At 35.9% G+C, this 18,673-nt stretch overlaps 4 protein-coding genes across 5 annotated transcripts in view; 3 read left to right on the forward strand and 1 right to left on the reverse strand.

Annotated features, from left to right (window-relative positions):
- The window catches only part of nxn (nucleoredoxin), an 89,072-nt gene extending 86,472 nt beyond the window's left edge, over window positions 1-2,600 (forward strand). For both annotated transcript variants that reach the window (XM_051129379.1, XM_051129380.1), the window contains exon 8: window positions 1,573-2,600. In XM_051129379.1, coding sequence (XP_050985336.1) covers window positions 1,573-1,755 — 183 coding nt within the window. In that variant the 3' untranslated portion in view covers window positions 1,756-2,600. The remainder of the gene's footprint in view (window positions 1-1,572) is intronic.
- A 1,859-nt stretch (window positions 2,601-4,459) lies between these two features.
- On the reverse strand, window positions 4,460-6,988 carry mrm3a (mitochondrial rRNA methyltransferase 3a). The gene is made up of 4 exons (XM_051128735.1): window positions 6,581-6,988; window positions 5,781-6,025; window positions 5,522-5,689; window positions 4,460-5,422 (listed from the first exon to the last, which is right to left on the reverse strand). Exons 1-4 carry the CDS (start codon window positions 6,952-6,954, stop codon window positions 4,908-4,910), a joined length of 1,302 nt encoding a protein of 433 aa, XP_050984692.1. The 5' UTR covers window positions 6,955-6,988; the 3' UTR covers window positions 4,460-4,907.
- Window positions 6,989-10,040: 3,052 nt separating this feature from the next.
- Window positions 10,041-13,921, forward strand: glod4 (glyoxalase domain containing 4). Its single transcript, XM_051128501.1, has 9 exons — window positions 10,041-10,206; window positions 10,399-10,448; window positions 10,564-10,684; window positions 11,004-11,148; window positions 11,286-11,422; window positions 13,002-13,088; window positions 13,164-13,277; window positions 13,368-13,454; window positions 13,546-13,921. The coding sequence occupies exons 1-9, from the start codon at window positions 10,117-10,119 to the stop codon at window positions 13,609-13,611; spliced, it is 897 nt and encodes a 298-aa protein (XP_050984458.1). The 5' UTR covers window positions 10,041-10,116; the 3' UTR covers window positions 13,612-13,921.
- A 2,342-nt stretch (window positions 13,922-16,263) lies between these two features.
- LOC127177231 (protein KIAA0100-like) overlaps window positions 16,264-18,673 on the forward strand; it is a 29,327-nt gene continuing 26,917 nt past the window's right edge. Inside the window, 4 exon segments of the mRNA XM_051129374.1 lie at window positions 16,264-16,536; window positions 17,046-17,183; window positions 17,274-17,301; window positions 17,303-17,401. Coding sequence (XP_050985331.1) covers window positions 17,116-17,183; window positions 17,274-17,301; window positions 17,303-17,401 — 195 coding nt within the window. The 5' untranslated portion in view covers window positions 16,264-16,536; window positions 17,046-17,115.

Here is an 18,673-nt window from a genome sequence, read left to right on the forward strand (position 1 = left end):
CACATATAAGCTTGTGATAGATCAGGACAAAATCAGCACCCGTGTCATATTGCTCTTGCCGCCCGTATAATATTGTGTGATATGTGATATATATAAATATGAGACAAAACGCATACGGGGCATTTTTTACACTAATATCTTGAATTTTAGTACATAACTGCATTTATGGAGTTGTTGCCCTGCATCATATTTGTCAACAGTCAGCTGTATGAAATATAAGATGATGTGCAGGTGTGGGGGCGGGGGTGGCAAAGGTGACATAATACAAAATATTGTTATAAATGTACATACGTTTTAAAAAAATCTAAATATAAAAAACTTTTTTACAATGCTGATGACCATTGAAACGGGTCCATTGAGTTATTTTATTATTTTACATGTTATTTTATGTATTATTTTACATATGAAATAAAGCTTGACATGAACTATTAGTCAAAAAAATCTAGTTCTTTGAATTTTTTAGACCAGATATATAATTTGAAACCATTTTAGGTGTGATATAGATATAGAAAATCTAAAAAATGTTTGCATATGTGCAACATTTTGTATCTCATTTGTATCACATTAACTTTTAAGGCATATTTAGTATAATATAGTCAGAATATGGAGCTCAAACTAGTCGTTCCAAACCCATAAGATCTTCAAAATGCAAATAAAGATATTTTTGATGAAATCCTATTGCACGTCGAAGACTGACAAGGAAGAGAAGAAATTGAATAAATTCGTTATTGTTTGTTTGTTTGTTTGTTTGTTTGCGCACGAAAAGTATTCTCATAGTTTTAAAAAATTGTCACTTTGACTGTTTTAATGATGTCTTTACTACCTTTCTGGGCCTTAAATGTATCAGTAGCATTGCTGTCTATGCAGGGTCAGAAAGCTCTCGGATTTCATCAAAAATATCTTAATTTGTGTTCCGAAGATGAACAGAGGTCTTACGGGTTTGGAACAACTTGAGGGTAAGTAATTAATGACAGTGTTTTGGTTGAACTATCCCTTTTTAAATGAGTATTTGTATATTTTGGTAAGCAGCTTTTATGGAGCCGTAGGGTTTGTGAAGTATTAAGGTCAAACCACATCTTAGAGAAAGACTGCAACAGAGCTTCAGAAAATAAAATCACTCCGTCCGCCTTTGTTACCCCACAAGCACATATTTAGGAACCCCCATCTGGAATAATGGAAATTTTTTCCACACACACTCGCACTGTGTGATTCATCTCTCTGAAGTTTCCTGGGGTTGTAGTGCCTCAAAAGCAACAAGGTGGGTGATGCGATGTTTTTGTACCCCCTCCTGGTCCTCCCCTGCTGTAGCAGAGACCTCTTCCCTGTGGGGAGTGAGAGGAGCTCTCAACTCTGCTCAGGATAGGATAGAAAGAGACTCCCCCGTCTGTGCCGTCATGCTGATTTTGAGAGCTTTATACTGCACTCTATGCGGTTTTTATGTGTCCCAGTATCTCCTTGGTGGTTGTTTCCAGTTAATTTCTTCACTTTTTGTAGTCGCAGGCTCAGTTTAGTCATTTCGTCAATGATTCTTCACAGACAATCACTTAAGTCAATGTTTTTATCTCCTGACAGGACGATATGAGCGATTCCCTGCGGGACTACACCAACCTGCCTGAGGCCGCGCCTCTCCTCACCATCCTGGACATGTCGGCCCGTGCCAAATACGTTAAAGACGTGGAGGAAATCACACCTGCTGTGGTAGAACAGTTTGTTAATGACTTTCTGGCCGAGAAGCTCAAACCGGAGCCCATTTGAAGTCCTCGAGCTCCCTGCGCCCTGTTACCCGAACCTCCATCTGGCCCTTGACCTCCAGGCGTGCTCTCTCTTCTCTTCCTGTCAGACTGTTCGAACAGACGCGTACTTTGTATTGACATTTTACTTCTTTTAATACGTGCCCCTCCATCTCGAAGTGGCGGCCGCCTCCTCCTGTGGTGCCTTGCATTTACTACAGCGCTGATGGTAAAATGCAGATTTTAACGTTGATTGTCTTTTGCCGTTACATTTAGAGATTAGATTGATCCCTGCAGCTGCAAGTGAACACGAATTTGTTCCGATTTGCTTTTATTGAGATTTTTATCAAGTGTTTCCTTCTATCCTTGGATATTGTTTTAAGAATCAAGAGCTTAGAATAAATATAGCTTGGTAGATGTATTATTATTATTATTTTTCCACAGACACTGCACATTTCACGTGGCCATACGTTATGTGATTCTCTACTTATGGGTGCTGATAAATATGCATACATGGGCAAGCTGATGTTAATATCCTTGTATAGAAGGCGCTATCTATTCTTCGTGTAGCTGCCGCTGTTTATTTTTAATGCAGTTGTCTGTAGTTGATTCTTTAAAGGTCTTATTCGCCCACCTTCTTGTTGATATTTGATGTTGAATGACTGATCTGTTCCCATCTCAAACATGACATTTAAGTGGATTTTCTGTGAAGGTCCCCTGTATTAAGCGGTCTATGTTTTTTGAAGGCACAATAAACGGCATCTAATTGCAAGCTTCCTTATGAAATGTAGCCAATTAAAGCACACAGTCTGTCTGTCCTTGGTTGTGTTTGAAATGTCATAGCCATTAAAACTCACTGTTTAAAATGTCTCTGTGTTCTCTTTATACTTGGGGCTGTTTGCAATTCATACTCCCCTACTATTCTGTAGTATGCATATTGTGTGCAGAGATCAAGATAATGCAATATGCAACCAGAAATACTGAAATATCCCACAATGCAATGTACTCCCTTCAACCTTCCATTCCCACTTCCATATGTGACCCTGGAACACAAAACCAGTCATAAGTAGCATGGGTATATTTGTAGCAATAGCCACCAATACGTTGTATGGGTCAAAATGATCGATTTTTCTTTTATGCCAAAAATCATTAGGATATTAGGTAAAGATCATGTTTCATGAATATATTTTGTAAATGTCCTACTGTAAATATATCAAAACTTAATTTCTGATTAGTAACATGCATTGCTAAGAACTTCACTTGGACAACTTTAAAGGTGATTTTCTCAAATGTTTTTTTTTTTTTTTTTTTTTTTTTTTTTTTTTTTTTTTTTGCACCCTCAGATTCAAGATTTTCAAATAGTTGTATCTCAGTCAAATATTATCATATCCTTACATCACTGGAAAGCTTATTTATTCAGCTTTCAGGTGACGAATAATCTCAATTTTTAACAAATTGACCCTTATGACTGGTTTTGTGCTCTAGGGCCACATATATAGATTCAGTTAATTTAACTTTACAGTTTCCAATTTTCATACTGTACATTATAATGTTGTGATGCATAAATTCACTTATAGTGTTGAGTGTGGTGTTTAAAATGGCTTATTGATGGTAACGTGCAACTTTTTGCTTCACAAGACCTTAACTGATGGACTGGAGTCGTATGCATTACTTGTGGATTGTTGCGATGTTTTTAATCAGCTGTTTGGACTCTCATTCTGACGGCACCTATTCACTGCAGAGGATCTATTGGTGAGCAAGGGATGTAATGCTAAATCTCTCCAAATCGGTTTCAGAAACTCATCTACATCTTGGATGGCCTCAGAAGTGAGTACATTTTCACCATATTTTCAATTTTGGGGAAACGATTTCTTTAAAGTGTATTGTACAAAGTGATTACTCTGAAAGCAAACAGTCGCCCTCTACTGGATGACCCAGTTAGCACACATACGTCTGCAAAATGTCTGTTAAAGATCACTTGATCTGGAAAGCATCTGCTGTGTACAAACATCTGACAGACATCTGTAAGATGTCAGTTTTACATACATTCTAAATCGTAAATGTCTTAAAGAGATAGAAAACGTCCTATAGACGTATTGCAAACACACTAAAAAAATACGTGTTGCTGATGTCAAACAGACATCTTCAAGATGTATGTGTGCTATCAGGGAAATAACAGAATGCGTAAAGCAATATTAAATATGTGTTCTGAGTTTGTCACACGACAAACCACCCCACCAAACTTTTAGGATTAAAAAAAAAAAAACAAGTAAATAGTTTATCAAAAGCTTGAAAAATAAGCAGTATTCTCTGCTGCCAAACGCTAGGGGCGTGTCTGCTGGTGGCACTGAAACCACGCCCACTCGAGGGAAATCTGTCCGTCTCTTTAACCGTCAATGGGTTTACATCTTTATGTCACGGTTTGGTCAGTTACGCGGCCATATTGGATATCTTTGGATGTAAACAAAAGCGTGGATTGCATGGGTAACGCAAACATCTTTTGTTCCTCAGATAGTGTTTTTGCACTCTTCTCCTTGATTTGTTAAAACATTTGTCAGTCTATAGTACTCCAAATGTTTTTCCCAGCCCGACTGATTACTACAGCCCAAAACATGACAATAACTATCCATTTTCAGCAGCAATAATCAGCAAAATTTGCAAGTTCCGTTCGGTTCAGTGGCATTGTTGACGTTCTGTGTCGCCAATATGGCCAATTGATGACACGTTGTGAACACGCTCTATGTTTAAATAAAGAGACCGAGCTGTTTTATATATTATTACAACTAGGTAATATGCATTTACATGACAAAGGCATAGCTAGCTATCAAACTGTAGGCTGTAGTAACTAATGGTAGTGACAGTAACCCATGATTGAGTGTGTGAACCGTTGATGCAAATACACTCTAGTTATTATAGTGATGCATGAAAAATCAAGCTCAAAAAATCCTGAAAACAAAAAATGGTGAAAAACGGTTTAACTCCACAATTCAGTACTGCATAGTTCACAGTCTTTGTAATGTGTTTTAAGCAATACATTTCTAATATTTAAAAATGTGTTTATAAACAATTCTCAGAATTGCCTTCACACAGACTTTAAAAACAGTGAAAAGGCATAATAATAATTTTAAAAGACAGTACTGGTGAAACATCTTTAATACATTACAAGAAAAACACTCATTATATGATTTTAGATCTTGTTCTTCGCCGTCTTTTGTCCAACAACTGCAAAAGCTGCCGTCTGCCTTCAAACAGCAGTACGCTAGCAGCCATTGCAGAGTTCAGGCTCTCCACTCCTGGAGCCATGGGCACGAAGAGCCTTTTCCCCTCCGTTTCCTCAGCCAATCGACGAGCCTCCAGACTCAGTCCATGCGTCTCTCCGCCAATCACCAGTGCTGTGTTCCTCTGAGCCCAACTCCCATAGTACACCTGAGACTTCAGACATGGGAGTGAAAGTTCATCATCAGACTCTTCATCAGAGTCACTGTCACTGTATTCATCCGAAGAACCATTTTCTCTTTGTCCTGGAACTGGAGCTTTTATAAAACTAACGCTGTTATCTGCTACATGGACAACCACATCCTTTGGTAAGTGCTTTGAAATCTCATCCCAGTCTAAATTAGGAAAGACAGGAAGGCGAAAATGAGCTCCCATTGCTGCCCGTAAAACCTTGGGCTCCCAGGCGTCCACACAACCTGGAGAGAAAAAAAAAAACAGGCATGGGTCATTTTTGACCTAGAAGAGATCATTTTTTTTTTTAAAAAAAAAAGCATGGTTTGAAATGTATTAGATACCTTTGGTTAAAAGAACACGGTCACAGCCAGCAGCTGCCGCACAGCGTAAAATAGTCCCTAGATTCCCAGCGTCACGTATATTGTCGCATAACAAGAACAAAGGGACCGACTGATAACGTGCATCTTTTGGAAATGTCAGGCGGGAGGCATCCGGTTTTGAGAATACAGCTGCGATTTGAGGAAAATAAAACTGTGTGATTTACTTTGTGTTATAAACATTTAGAAGTGAACTAGGTTTATTAGAGATTCAGCAACACACCTATGACACCCTGAGGAGTGACCAGGTCCGACCACATCTTCATGTCTTCATATCTGACCTTGATAAGCTTTGCTTGTTGTAGTTTATCTAGCGGAAGCTCCTGCAGTCGTTCCACCGCACTGAAGAAGAGTGTCTGAGGAGACGCCCCAGCAGACAAAGCGTCACAGATCAGACGCCTCCCCTCCAGCAGCACCTTACCTTCCTTTTCCCGAAACGCTCGGGAACGGGCAACACTGGCCACCTTCCTGAGAGGAGAACGACAGTTTTCTTAAAATTACAGTGTGTAACTTAATGATAAATGGCAAAATGTTAATGAGAGCTTGCAATAAAATCAATGCAATACACTTTGATAAACCTATCCACCTTTTTCTTTAACATGGAAGTAAACCTATTGGTTCATATTCCGCCAAATAACCAGAGGAATAATGACGTGCAGTAAACGGCAAAACTGCACTACAAACCAGTGTGTTCATAATTAAGATAATACATTAGAGTAACATGGTAAGACACACCAATTTGCAATATCAAGGAGCAAAACGGCCTGTTTTGTACAGCTAGACGCAGAGACCGGAAGTCTGGCCCATAAAATTTACAAATGGCCGCGCCCGTTCTTACGGAAAAAAAACTATGAGATTTATCAGCGATCCAAACATATGACTGGTGCTCCTCTATTAAATACAGGAAAAATGTATAAATAAACAAAATAAATTAAATGCAAACTAATCAGACATCTTGCCATTTAAAACTCATGTGATGAATTTTTCAAGAATTCCAATGAATTATTTTCAACATTTACTTACGCGAGTCTGTTATCTCCAGGAGGAGCCTTTTCGAAGCGCAGTCCACCGAGTTTGTCCTTTATGTTTGGAGACTCATCTGCACATTCAGAGACATGTCCACTCCACTTCTTGTTGCCAGCTTTCTCAGAGACTTTCTCTCTGTGTTTGTCCTTCTGTGTGAACAGCTTCTCGTTCATTTTATAAGCTGCTTCATTTGATTTAATTAATTTCTCTCGCTCACCATCAGGATACAAGACCGCCACGGGTCTCCGCCGGAGGGCTCGGACATATCGTCTCGAATTCACCAAGATCTGGTGCTTATGTCCTTTGAGTAATAAACTATATTCCCCGAAAATCACAAATCCACGACTCACGTTATACATGAGCGCTGCCATGTTTGTTGACCGCCCGTCATCCGCGTCACAGGGAATGAACTACAGACGTCCGATTCGTAAATGATTCTTTTGAGTCGGATCTTTTTCAAGAGTTCATTGCTTCACTTCACCGGTGTCGTAAAAAGTCTTGTCTCATCAACTATCAGTTAATGGTATAGGCTACCAAGTACACACAAACGACAGTGATTTAAAATATGTTTATACTTGGTTACTATATAGTGAATCATAAACATATCAAAGTGGACACAGTGTACTTTAATTATTTCACTTGACCAAATGTATTGGTAATGAGTCCGGTGAACCGATGACATCCCTGGTGAAAAAAACAGCATATGCTTGTTAGGTAGGTTTTGATGCTGGTTTAAGGTGGTCCTTTGCTGGTTTATGCTGGTCCTTTGCTGGTTTATGCTGGTCCTTTAATGGTTTATGCTGGTCCTTTGCTGGTTCATGCTGGTCCTTTGCTGGTTTATGATGGTCCTTTGCTGGTTTTTGATGGTCATGTTGCTGGTCAAAGACCAGCATAAACCAGCTAAGGACCAGCATGAACCAGCAAAGGACCAGCATGAACCAGCAAAGGACCAGCTTAAACCAGCATCAAAACCTACCTACCAGCATATGCTGGTTTTTTCACCAGGGATTTGGTGTGAAGGAACGAATAGGTGAAAAAAGTTCACTTACCGTACACAAAGTGCTATTTTCTACACTAAGTTTGAACTTAATAAACTAAACATTATACTTCAGTACTTCTTAAAATAATCTTAAGAACACCTAAGTGTACTCAACTGTGCTATTTTGAGACACCCTGAATATGAACTAAAATGTATGAAAGTCCGTTTCCGTTTTGTCACAATTCTTTTTTTTTCTCGGAATTGCGTGATACAAACTTGCAATTCTGACTTTTAAACTGGCAATTGCGAGTTATAAAGTCAGAATTCCCTGGTGAAAAAAACAGCATATGCTGGTAGCTATGTTTTGATGCTGGGATGCTGGTTAGGTAGGTTTTGGTGCTGGTTTAAGCTGGTCCTTTGCTGGTTTATGCTGGTCATGTTGCTGGTCAAGGACCATCATAAACCAGCAAAGGACCAGCATAAACCAGCTAAGGACCAGCATAAACCAGCAAAGGACCAGCTTAAACCAGCACCAAAACATACCTAACCAGCATCCCAGCATCAAAACATAGCTACCAGCATATGCTGTTTTTTTTCACCAGGGTTGAGAGACATAAGTTCGCAATTTTAAGAAATAAAGTCAGAATTGCGAAATATAAACTCACAATTTGACCTTTTCCCTCAGAATTGCAAGATTATAACTCGCAATTCTGACTTTATAACACGCAACTGCAAGTTATTAAGTCAGAATTATGAGTTATAAACTCAGCAACCACTTTGTTGCAACCACAACTGTTTCTGATGAACTACATTGTTTGGCAGAAGATTCATGTTTTTAATTTTATCATTACACTTTATTTGCTCTGTTTTTATTTTGTGAAACCTTACTACGTATATGGAATAACTGTTTTATAAAAGCAATAAGCCCTGTGAAGCTGTGGTTTACTGTAACCACAGCTTCATGGGGCTTATTGCTTTATTTTACACTATATGTGTTTAAAAAATGTATTCAGTTACCACCTGTAGTACACTTAATCATCTTTCATACGTTAGTACACTCAAGTGTACTACAAGTGGTAACTAACTACAAGTACATTATGGAAGTGCATTTTCCCCCTCTTAATGTACTATAAAAAGTTTTACAACTTCTATTACAACTAACTCAACACTATATGAAACAGTTTCAAGTTAAGTGTTTTTGTTTTTTTGAGTTGAATAATGGCAATAACACACTGACTGGGACAGATGAAATAGCAATAAGCATTACTTAATATGAAAAATGCGTTAAAGGAGAAGTCCACTTCCAAAACAAAGATTCACATATAATTTACTCACCCCCTTGTCATCCAAAATGTCTGTGTCTTTCTTTCTTCAGTCGTAAAGAAATTATGTTTTTTAAGGAAAACATTTGAGAATTTTCTCCATATAATGGACTGGTATGGTGCCCTGATTTTGAACTTCCAAAATGCAGCTTAAATGCGCCTTCAAACGATCCCAAATGCGGTTGTAAACGATCCCAGCCGAGAAAGAAGTGCCTTGTCTAGTGTAACAATCGGTCATTTTAATAAAAATAATACAATTTATATACTTTTTAATGCCAAACGCTCATCTTGTCTTACTCTGCCTGGACTGTTTTTGTTCTGGTTCATGACAGTTAGTGTATGTCGAAAAACTCCCATCTCATGTTCTCCCTCAACTTCAAAATTTTTTGTTAAGGGTGATCTTTTTTGCATGTTCACTTTGCAAAGACTGGGTCGGTACTTCTGCAGCGATGTAAGATGATTTTTAAATCATTTTTGAAATTGAGGGAGAAAATACGATTGGAGTTTTTCGACATACCCTAACTGTCTAGAGCCAGAATACACAGAGTACAGGGAGAGAAAGGCAAGACGAGCATTTGAGATAAAAAAAAAAGTATTTAATTAGTATTTTTTAAAATGAAAATAACCGATGGTTTCGCTAGATAAGACCCTTCTTCCCTTCCTTCCTACAAGCACATTTTGGATCGTTTGAAGCCGCATTTAAACTGCATTTTGGAAGTTCAAAATCGGGGCACCATAGCAATCCATTATATGGAGAAAATGCAGAAATGCATTTTCCTCAAAAAACACAATTTCTTTACGACTGAAGAGAGAAAGACATGAAAATCTTGGATGACATTATATGTGAATCTTTGCTTTGGAAGTGGACTTCTCCTTTAACAGTGACATTTGAATTGATTCTTTGAAACGAACTGTTCAAAGGAACCGATTCTCGTGGTTGACTCACTGCCTCCTGCACGGACTGCACCATGTAAGAACTTACCAAGAAATGTGTTATTAATATTCACTTTAACATGTAGTGTGTAACATGCTTGTAGTTTGCATTACAGTATATAAAAATAGTGACGTAATATGCCCTGGTAAATAATGGCATTACAAAGGCACGTAGAAATTAAACTGAATCTTTTGGTTTCTTCCGTGGGCTGTCGATAGCAGAGCAGTCGATCGCCAGGTGTGTGTATTGACACGGAGTGTGTGATCATCGCGTCTACAGTGGCAGACTTTAAGAAGTGATGGCACTAAGAAGAGCACTGCATTTTGTTTTTAAAGTAGGAGATAGGACCAAAACAGCCACTTTTTACAGGGATGTGTTAGGAATGAAGGTAGGAGATGTGTCTGTTGACCTTACTGTAAAATGTTAGTTCTGTTTTGCAAATACAGTGGGAACTTTTCTCCCATTATTATTGATAAGTCAGTTAATGATGCTGTTGGCAAATACAGGTTGGCACGTGGTTATTTATGTTCCGACTCAAAACCTACATTTGTAAACAATAACAAATAACTGTAATGTACAGATTCTACGTCATGAAGAATTTGAGGAGGGCTGCAAAGCAACCTGCAATGGGTTCGTCATATTTTTAATAGTTTTGTTTTTTCACTCGACTAGCTCAGTTACCTGTATAACGTGTCAAATTCTAAATATGAGCGTATACCCTTATAACAACTTGTTTTGTTTTCAGTCCATATGATGGAAAATGGAGTAAAACCATGGTAGGCTTTGGACCAGAAGATGACCACTTTGTTGCAGAGTTGACCTATAATTATGGAGTGGGTGAATATCGCCTTGGCAATGACTTTTTGGTAAATATATAAAGCATTTATAACTTGAAACCACACATAAAGTAGCATCTAAACATGGCCACTAGGCATTATGTGCATTTCATTTAGGCCACTAATGAAATGCACATAAAGTTGCAACACTGATCATGTGAACTCTCATGTGATCATTTTTCAGTTCAGGCTTTCAGTTGAATTGACATAATACAGTTGATTATTTATTTTTTTTTAATTAAATTACAATCGAAGCATTTTCACAAGCAGTTTTGGACTTCTGCCCCCAACTGTATATTTTCTGTTGCCTAAAAAGGAAGCTGTGATTTCCTGTGCCCTTCAATAACAGGGTCTCACACTGCAGTCTAGTCAGGCTGTGAGTAATGCTAAGAGGTTAAACTGGCCTCTAACACAAGTGGAAGATTCTCTCTACATGACTGAAGCCCCGGGAGGATACCGTTTCTACCTTATAGACAAGGAACAGCCAAACCGTGGTGGGTGTTGCACTAAATGTGTGTTATGACAGGGATGTGAGAACTTCCTTTATGAAATATGGAAGTAAGTAACTGTAGTAGTTAAGTGTAGCATTGTATACTGACTCTAAAATGATTGTTTTTGGTCCTGGTCATAGATCCTGTCCAGAAAGTCTCCCTGGCAGTGTCTGATCTACAGTGTTCTGTTCATTATTGGTCTGCTCTGCTGGGAATGAAGGTTATTGAGAAAAATGAGGACAAAAAGATTGCCGTAATGGGATTCTCAGATAATCAGGTTTGGCTGAAAATAATCCATTTATTGTATTTTTGGCAATAATTAAATTATGAGAACATGCCGCTCGCCAAGACCTTATGAATTCCTTTTTTATATAACTATATCAGGCCCTTTATACAAATGTGACCCTGGACCACAAAACCTAAGTGGCATGGGTATGTTTGTAGCAATAGCCAACAATACATTGTATGGGTCAAAATGATTGATTTTTCTTTTATGCCAAAAATCATTAAAGATCATGTTCCATGAAGATATTTAGTAAATTTCCTACTGTAAATACATTGCTAAGAACTTCAGTTGGACAACTTTAAAGGCGATTTTCTCAATAATTTGATTTTTTGCACCCTCAGATTCCTGATTTTCAAATGGTTGTATCTTGGACAAATATTATCCGATCCTAACAAACCATACATCAATGAAAAGCTTATTTATTCAGCTTTCAGTATGCATAAATCTCCCTTATGACTGATTTTGTCGTCCAGTGTCTTGAAATGTGTATACACATTATTATTTAAAAGTTTGGAGCATTTTTTTTAAAGAAACAAATATTTTTATTTAGCAAGGGCACATTAAATTGACCAAAAATACAGTAAAGTACTTTGCTTTTACATTGTTAAAAATTTTTTTTATTTCAAGTAAGTGCTGCTCTTCTGAACTTTATATTCATCAAAGACTTACGTTTCCCCAAATTATTAAGTGGTTTTCAACATTGATAATAATAAGAAATGTTTCCATATTAGAATCATGTGACACTGAAGACTGGAGTAATGATGCCAAAAATTTAGCCTTGCCATTACTAGAATAAATGACATTTTAACATACATTAAATAAACAACAGTTATTTTAAATTGTTAGAATATTTCACAATATTATTGTTTTTACTTGATTTTTTTTTTTATCAAATAAATGCAATCTTGGTGAGCATAAGAGAGTTTCCGCCACTGAATAAAAAAATAAAAAAGGGTATTTTCGACTTTTAATCTCACAATTCTGATTTTTTTTTCTCACAGTGGTGAGTTTACATCTCACAATTATGACTTTTTTTTCAGAATTGAGTTTATATCTCACAATTCTGACTGTATAACACACAACTGAGTTAAGTCAGAATTGCGAGATATAAACTCACAATTCTAAGAACATATCAGTCTTTTTTCCCTCAAAATTTGACTTTTTAACTCGCAATTGTGAGTTTATATCTCATAATTCAGAGAAAAAAGTCAGAATTGTGAGGAAAAAAAAGTTTTTTCTCACAAATCTGACTTTATTTCTTAGAATTGTTACTTTATTTCTTAGAATTGTGAGTTTATATCGTAATTCTAACTTTATAACACGCAATTGCAAGATTATATCTGACAATTCTGAGAAAAAGTCAGAATTGTGAGTTTGTATCTTGCAATTGTGAGAAAGAAAAAGTAAGAATTAGTGAGATAAAAAGTTGCAATTCCCTTTTTTTTATTTTTTAATCAGTGGTGAAAACAGCTTCCATAGACTTCTTTTAAAAACATTCAAAGATCTCACCAACCCCAAACTTTTGAACAGTACTTTATGTGTTATTTTAATAAGTCTTGTGCTTTTGTAGTGTAAGCTGGAGTTACAGGACATTGGAGGCGCTGTGGATCATGGAACTGCTTTTGGAAGGATCGCGTTTGCTTGTCCTCGGGATCAGGTCAGCTAATTCAACATTAGGCAGTGAAGTCCATTCTACTTGGTGTAATTTTAAAGAAATGTGTTTGTTTTGCAGTTGCCAGACATTGAAGCCCTAATGAAAAAAGAAAAGCAGAAAATCCTCACCCCGCTTGTGAGTCTGGACACACCTGGAAAAGCCACGGTGGAAGTTGTTATTCTTGCAGATCCTGTGAGTCCATATTGTCTGGTGTTATTGAGATTGAATGCTGAGTGTTTGCCAGATGTTTGCTTGGCTGACTCAGATCTCCACTTAATGTAGGATGGTCATGAGATCTGCTTTGTGGGCGATGAAGCATTCAGGCAGCTTTCTGCCATGGACCCTAAGGGGAATGAGTTACTGGATGAGGTAATCAGTCTCACCACAATATAAATTATGAAGTAAAGCATGTGATCCACTTTTAAACCGCGTTCATGTGTTCTCTGTTTGGCTTTCACAGGCCATGGCTGCAGATAAGAGTGACGAGTGGTTTGCCAAACACAACAAGCAGAAGGCTTCAGCATAAACATGTCTGCCATCATTGAAACTGCTTGAAAAGATTTTTGTTATTATACATTATCAGTGGTTCATTAATGGTGATCAGTTTTATTTTATGAAAACAACATTAACTTTATCAAGGACCCCACGAAAAAAAATCTTTCTGCTTTTGGACATGGTGAAAAATATGTATATTTGTGTAAGTACAAAAAGTAATTCTTCACGATTATGTTGTTATATTCTCTTGAAAGTGTAAATAGGTTTGATAAATAAAGAGGATAATCAGGAAGTGTAATGTTACAAATATTAAGTGAGTATTAAAATGAACATTTCCTGCCTTTTGGTCAAAATTAATTCCTATTATTACTAGCTTCATGGTATGTGGTAAGGTTATTGTGAGATATAAACTCACAATTGCAAGAAATAGCCAGAATTGTGAGATATAAACTTATAATTATGACTTTTTAACTCAGAATTGTATGATAAAACACAATTGCAAGAAATAAAGTCAGAATTGTGAGATATAAACTTACAATTATGACTTTTTTTTCTGAGAATTGCGTGATAAAAACTCAAATGCAAGAAATAAAGTCAGAATTGTGAGATATAAACTCACAATTATGACTATTTTACTCAGAATTGCATGATATAAGCTCACAATTGCAAGAAATAGCCAGAATTGTGAGATATAAACTTATGATTATGACTTTTTTACTCAGAATTGCGTGATATAAACTTAAAATTGCAAGAAATAGTCAGAATTGTGAGAAATAAAGTTAGAATTGTGAAATATAAACATACAATTATGACTTTTTTCTCAGAATTGCGTGATGAAAACTCAAATGCAAGAAATAAAGTCAGAATTGTGAGATATAAACTTATAATTATGACTTTTTTTACTCAGAATTGCATGATATAAGCTCACAATTGCAAGAAATAGCCAGAATTGTGAGATATGAACTTATAATTATGACTTTTTTACTCAGAATTGCATGATAAAACACAATTGCAAGAAATAAAGTCAGAATTGTGAGATATAAACTTACAATTATGACTTTTTTTCTCAGAATTGTGTGATGAAAACTCAATTGCGTGATAAAAACTCACAATTGCAAAAAAAAAAAAAGTCAGAATTGTGAGATATAAACTCACAATTATGACTTTTTTTCTCAGAATTGCATGATATAAGCTCACAATTGCAGGAAATAAAGTCACAATTATGACTTTTTTTCTCAGAATTGCATGATATAAGCTCACAATTGCAAGAAATAGTCAGAATTGTGAGATATAAACTTATGATTATGACTTTTTTACTCAGAATTTTGTGATAAAAACTAATAAAAAACACTTTTTTGCAGAATTGCCTGATATAAACTCACAATTGCGAGAAATAAAGTCAGAATTGCGATATATGAACTCACAATTAGGACTTTTTCTCAGAATTGCATCATATAAACTCAGCTGCAAGAAATAAAGTCAGAACTGTGACATAAAAACTCACAATTCTGACTTTCTCATCAGATATAAACGTACAATAGCAAGTTATAAAGTTTAATTTTTGATTGGAAAAAAGACTTTGAATTGCGAGTTTATATCACACAATTCTGACTTAACGCAACTGCGTATTATAAAGTCAGAAAATTAAAAAAAAGTCAGAATTGCGAGTTTGTATCACACAATTCTGACACAATTGTGAGAAAAAAAGTAAGAATTATGAGATAAAAAGTAATTATTACCTTTTTTATTCAGTGGCGGAAACAAGTTTCCATAGTATACAGTGAACCAAAGTGCAAAAAAAAGAAAGACCGAAAGCTTTCATTCTGCTGACCAGCAGGGATCAGTATTGTAATTCTTCTACATTATAGTATGAGTTGTTATAAATGTAGATTGGACAGAAACTGTGTTAAAAGCTAGCTGTCTACTCCCAGACCAGACTCGGGGACACCCAGGGGGCCACAAGGGAGTGCTAATGGGTCTGTGGAAAAGTTTAGAGAAAACCAGTGTTAAAAAAAAAAAAAACATTACAAAAATAGAATGAGCTACATAAATTCAATTGAAATTTGATATAAGTAGATTAATAAATTACTAAATTTGCTTTAAATAAATAATAAATACATTTGATTTAAATAAATAAATTGTTTACCAAATGTTTACTGAGTGTAGGGCAGAGGTCTTAAACAGGAGGCCACAGAATGACTTAAAATTATTGTTAAAATTTTAAATTGAATTCATTAATTTTCCTCCTAAACTACTATTTTTGTTGAACATACAGAACACATACAGAACCTTAAGTCTTACTGACTCGAAACATATGTCATGCTTAATTTAATATATCAACAAATCAAAATATAGAAATCAGGCTGCAATTTCAGGAAACAGCTTAACCAAAATAGGCCCAAAACAGTTGAAAGGTGACCTGTGGTCAGGTGACACTGTCTGAGGTAAAAGATGACAGTCAGCTGACTGTCCAACTCATAAAGCTGCCAGTTTACATACAGCAATTTATAATAGTTAAAATAAGACTGAGAACTTAAGAGTTTTCGTTTATAACGATGCGAAGACGCGTTCAAATTTGTACGTGTTTAGATTAAAAATAATGAACAAAATATGTTTTCTTCGGTTGTGTGTTCTCGTATGCCGGGGCTTTTATTATGAAAAACTCCCATAGCATCACTTAAAAGGTAGTATTTCTGCCTTCACACTTGAAACTGAAGTATTACAAGAGGAAAGCCCATTACTTAAATCCCAAATCAGAATGAAATCTGGTTTATCAGCTTAACAGCGGATGTCGTTATAACGCTGTGTGTTTTAGGAAGCAGATAAACATGATTAGCATGTCAGTTTAATGACAGAGATCTGTCATGATCCCGCTGCTAGCTCAGTTAGCCTAGCATGAGACGGAGGGGCGGTGTACACGTAAAGATCCGCTGGTCTGCATTTCAAACCCTTTCAGGTGGGTGACCCGACTTAAAGCTGCTAATTAAAGTAAACACCTTATTGAGGAAGTTAAATGACTTTTGCTTAGAGGTGCACGGTAGTGTTTTGCCAGCTAACGGGCTAATGCAGCTTTAATCAACATTGCAAGTTCCACCCAACAGCTGTTTGCAGTGCCACAGTGGCACAACAACAAGATCAAATGATGAGATTGGTTAAGAATAAAAATCTGTGCAGTGTTAATGTTACATTATTGATTGCACAAAGCCTTTAATCTGTTATCTAGCTTTGTGAAATGCTAATAAATGCAACATTTTGATTCTGTGTCACTATTTTGTTAATAAGGCTTGTAACGAACAAATTTTGAATAGCTGATATTTCAGATAACATATTAATGAGATAAATGTGAATGCATTTATTTGGCTTCTTAAAATGTTAATAGACTTCCATCCTCATTTATTTCTCTCTATTCAGTTTATTGTAATAACTAATAACTTGTGGAGGAAATAATGTGGTTGACTTTGACAGGTGGTCTGAAGTCAGTTTTCTACCAGGTGCCATGATTGTGGGCTAAATGTGAAGGAATATTTGCAGCACAATGTCTGCCCTGCTGATAGCCATCTCAGTATTTCTCATCTTGGCAGTTGTATTCATTTTGCTCTTTAGGTAAGAAGCCAGCATGCTGGAATTAATATGTCAGTGATATTGTAAACGCAATATTAAACCTATTAAATCTGCCCTTTTGTGTTTCATTAGATGGTTTGCTTGCAGTTTGGCTGTCCGTTTTTTTCCACAATGTCTTGAATGCTGAGCTCAAGATCAGATCTGTGGGTCTGTTCTCGGTGCGAGGAATCAGTGTTCAGTTTCAGCCTCAACACACTCTGGTAGGTTTGGTTTCTGCATCAATAAAACACAGGTCTGCCTACATCTAATGTCAGCCCTATTAAAGTCTTCTTAACCCTGTAAAGCTTGACATATGAATTAATAGTCAGAAAAATATCTATCTATCTATCTATCTATCTTTTGAATTGGAAGAGTATTTGAACTTGTAGACAAAACAAAAAGGGGTTACATATGAGCTTGAGTATCTTTTTTTTGATGCGTGAGGCTTTTATGGCTCATTTAGTATGATACAGTGAGAGTCTAAAAATCGATTTTATTCAAAGGCACAAAAATATGCAATTTGGAGCAGTTGCTAATATTTATATGGCCAAGAAGTATGAGGAAATTCTGATAGCTTGCAATGTAAGCTAATGAAATCAAACTACTAACATAAAATACATACACATATCAGTTGTCATACCTTCCAAAATCATATTTATCATATTTAAATGCTTAGTTTTACAATCAAAGCTCTGTAGTTTTTATTGTGGGTGCCAAAAATATAGTGCAATGCAGTAGAATGATAATTGTTTAGTGAACAAAACATTTCTCAAAAGCCTGATATATCATATTTGATGCTCTTATTTTAAAATGAATTTTTTTTTTTTTTTTAAAAGTGATATGTGACGCTGGATCACAAAACCAGTCGTAAGGGTCATTTTTTCAAAATTGAGATTTATATTTGGCCGAGATACAACTATTTAAAAATCAGGAGTCTGAGGGTGCAAAAAATCAAAATATTGAGAAAATTGCCTTTAAAGGTCTTAAAATAGTGTTCTTAACAATGTATATGACTAATCAAAAGTTTTCATACATTTACAGTAGGAATTTTACAAAATATCTTCATGGAACATGATCCTTACTTAATTTCCTAATGATTTTTGCCATAAAAGAAAAATCAATCATTTTGGCCCATACAATGTATTTTTGGCTATTGCTACAAATAAATCCCAGCGACTTAAGACTGGTTTTGTGGTCCAGGGTCACATATATGGATAAGTATAGCTACAGTGCTGTTCAAAAGTTTGGGATCAGTAAAACTTGTAATGTGTTTTTTTTTAAAGTCTCTTATGCTCATTAAGGCTACATTTATTTGATTAAAAAATACAGAAAAAAACAGTTAAATTGTGAAATGTTATTGCAATGTAAAATAATGGTTTCTATTTTAATATACTTTAAAATATAATTTATTCCAGTGATGCAAAGCTTGATGATCACATGATGTTTCAGAAATCATTCTAATATGCTGATTTATTATTAGAATTTTCAATGTT

This window comes from Labeo rohita, chromosome 15 (assembly GCF_022985175.1).
Source record: "Labeo rohita strain BAU-BD-2019 chromosome 15, IGBB_LRoh.1.0, whole genome shotgun sequence".
NCBI classification, from domain to species: Eukaryota; Metazoa; Chordata; class Actinopteri; order Cypriniformes; family Cyprinidae; genus Labeo; species Labeo rohita.

Excerpts from the sequence above, each read along its gene's own strand:
- mrm3a (XM_051128735.1), bottom strand. The coding sequence starts at position 6,954 with ATGGCAGCGCTCATGTATAACGTGAGTCGTGGATTTGTGATTTTCGGG. Across the intron at positions 6,026-6,580 it reads CCTGGAGATAACAGACTCGC|GAAGGTGGCCAGTGTTGCCC; the intron begins GTAAGTAAATGT and ends TTCTCCTCTCAG. Across the intron at positions 5,690-5,780 it reads CACTCCTCAGGGTGTCATAG|CTGTATTCTCAAAACCGGAT; the intron begins GTGTGTTGCTGA and ends CTCAAATCGCAG.
- glod4 (XM_051128501.1), top strand. The coding sequence starts at position 10,117 with ATGGCACTAAGAAGAGCACTGCATTTTGTTTTTAAAGTAGGAGATAGG. Across the intron at positions 11,423-13,001 it reads TGGGATTCTCAGATAATCAG|TGTAAGCTGGAGTTACAGGA; the intron begins GTTTGGCTGAAA and ends GTGCTTTTGTAG. Across the intron at positions 13,089-13,163 it reads TTGCTTGTCCTCGGGATCAG|TTGCCAGACATTGAAGCCCT; the intron begins GTCAGCTAATTC and ends TTTGTTTTGCAG.